Here is a 2,765-nt window from a genome sequence, read left to right as displayed (position 1 = left end):
GCAGATGTGTACAATACGTCTCTTGCAAAAAGTGCCCTGTTACCTGGATCTGTCGGGTTGGGAGTGCACGGCTTGCTGACAGACCGGGCTTACAAAGAAGCTTTACTGTCTCTGCAGGATGTAGGGTCCATGCACAAAACACTAAATGAATATCCACGCGTTGTCCTCCACCACAGTCAAGTAGCTAACAATCAGGATTTGTGTTCTGTGCTACAGTTTGTCATGAAGCCTTGCAGTGGACTTGTATCATGCTTATTATATGAAACGACCACAGTGAAAAATGGCATTCCGTTTTCAAAGCACGAGGTTGGCATCGAATGCAGCATGAGTTGCAATACTTCGTTCAGAGTTTTTGTGCTGCTGCACTGGCATTGCCGACCACTGCTAGACGGCAAGATGTTCATTTAAACAGCTGGTGAGTGCAATGTTTGATTTGATGGTGTCTTTACGGCGGTTTGGCTAGCCCCGTTGGCAGCTATAGGATGCAAAGGAAGTGAAACAGTTTGCATGAATGAATACGTGCCCACATAGTGAATGCGGGCGGTGCGCATGCATAGCATTATGCTAGTAATGCTATGCATGCACTGCTGCTTTCGTTGTGTAGGTGTTTGCACGTAGTACTCGATGGCGAGTTGCTCGTTTTCTCTCAGCATGTGTAACGTTGTTTGTTTGAAATTTAAAGTGAGGATGTTCAGAGACTCTTCGAAACTGCTGCTTCGTGTATGCCTCACTAAGGAGAATTTGTGGTACGCTAAACCGGTTTTATCCCTTGGGAATGTGCCTCTTCGGTGCTAGCCCATTAAATCAGGCGGGGGAGCTTCTTGGCTGAAAACACCACCGACTGCAGGAACGTTTGGTCCTGGTTGCAGGCTTGTAGTATGCAGAAACACTCAAGGCGCATGTCTTATGGTGGGGCAACCTGCGTCTTAGCCTTTCTGTGCCTTCCGTAAAATGTTCGGGCTTCACCGAAACATGGTGGCTACAAAGGCCCGGTTCAGGAACACCAAGAGCTAAGCATGCACCCAGTTCAATTGCGCTAGGGCCTACGGAGCAAGAGCATTGTCCATAGAATACCTGTATAGGTTGAGCATTTAGAGCCGGGGTGCGTTTCTATGAGTGTCGCGTGCACTGCCTCTTTGCCTGAAATTGGCTGAGTGGCGCCAAGGGGCACATGGATGGTTTAGGCTGTCAGCCAAGTACGTATGGGGACTACCTGGGAGGTATAACCCAACGAACGTGCCTGTGATGAATGGGCGTCGGGCGCCTGATCGCTGAGGTTACTGGACGAGAATGCAGAAATGCGCATGTGTCACAGTTCAGAGACATCTGAAAGCAAACACTGGGCACTCCACACATGGATCCGGCACAAAGTCCGTTGTTGGTGCCGTGCTGTGGGTTGGTGATGAAGGTTCCTAACACATTGTACAAATGTTTTTCAGGAGGAGGAACAAAAAGAGCAAAAAGCTTGCATCGTAGTGGGTTCCAGACAACTATCATATGCACGGATTACAGGCAGTGTCTTCGATGACAAGGGTGCTGCTCTGTCTCACGTTTGTAATTTTACGTTGCTGATGTAGTTGTGCTTAAGTATGCTGCAAAGGGGTTGTGGTAGTCACAACACACGAAGTCAGCGCGGTCGCAGTGGCGATTAATGTTACTCTGCCAGTGCAGGCAAAGTGTCTGTCTTCTACAGAAAGCAAATGACCAGAGGCAGAAAGACCACCAAGCGTGCGTTTCCGATATTTATGTTGCTGGTTGCAGTCGTGCATTGGGCCGCTGCTCTCTAGAAGAGTGCAATGCGTAGCATGAAACAAGAGCTACATGTGTTTCCAAGCTTCGCCTGCTTGAGAAGTGTCTATTGCCATGCTCGTATTCAGACACTCGTTTAGAGCTCCCTTGTGGGTAGATATCACTGAGCGCCGGTCCTGGTTAGGGTTCTATTTTGAAGAGGAGCCGTACGGATGAAGACGAACACCGGCATTGCCTCAGTGGCATTGCTACATGCAAAACATGGAATATGCGCTCAACAGCGATGCACTCGTTGTACGCGGCATGTTCAAGCGAAGCAGTAGTTGCCGTGTAATACTAGCGCACATAGAGCCATATACTGTGGATTGTCTGCTACTACGTTGGCTGTACAGTGAATCTATGCCAATAGTTTGTGCGTCTCTTGATACCCCATTGCGGCTTCGTGCAGGTGTTACGCGGTTGCTTGAGGCAGGCTGGATGTATGAACACTAGAGATGATTGCGATTGCACTTTGTTCTATGGGTGTTCGTGGTGTATCGGTTCAACGGCTCCTGCAGCATGCCTTGATTATAGGGCGCATTGGTGGACAGAATGTCAATCGGTACGCTCTCGTGCACTGCACAACCTGAGTTTGGATGCTAGAGAAGCGGTTTTCTGTTTGCACATACTACAATGAAAAAGAACGCAGCGATGGTGTTTTCAAGTTCCTTCAACCGTCTGTCTGCAACATAGACTACAGGATATCGCAAATGTTGCGCATTCTGCTGGTGGGTTGTGATGCTGGCAGTGCACGTGACGACCACGCCGATATGGAAGGTTGCATAGGTAGGTGGACATATATCTTGGTCAATACTGTGAGGCGACGGCGTTTGTCGTGGCCCAGTGGCTGAGCAAACCATAGAGATGCGATTTCTCGTCGGTTATACAGTCCGTGTATCCGTTTGATACTACAATGGAAAAGAACGCAGCGATGGTGTTTTCAAGTTCCTTCAACCGTCTGTCTGCAACATAGACTA

The 2,765-nt window shown here is 48.8% G+C and overlaps 1 protein-coding gene across 1 annotated transcript; it reads left to right on the top strand.

Annotated features, from left to right (window-relative positions):
• Window positions 1-2,243: 2,243 nt before the first annotated feature.
• On the top strand, window positions 2,244-2,574 carry EMWEY_00059140 (hypothetical protein; the record flags this gene model as incomplete). The annotated part of the gene is made up of 2 exons (XM_013481024.1): window positions 2,244-2,350; window positions 2,537-2,574. Coding segments are annotated over 2 exons (145 nt in total), but the record flags the coding sequence as incomplete, so codon positions are not given.
• Window positions 2,575-2,765: the final 191 nt, after the last annotated feature.

Source organism: Eimeria maxima, genomic scaffold (genome assembly GCF_000499605.1).
Source record: "Eimeria maxima Weybridge genomic scaffold, Emw_scaff2647, whole genome shotgun sequence".
Taxonomy (NCBI): Eukaryota; Apicomplexa; class Conoidasida; order Eucoccidiorida; family Eimeriidae; genus Eimeria; species Eimeria maxima.
This window is presented reverse-complemented; position numbering and strand designations above follow the sequence as displayed.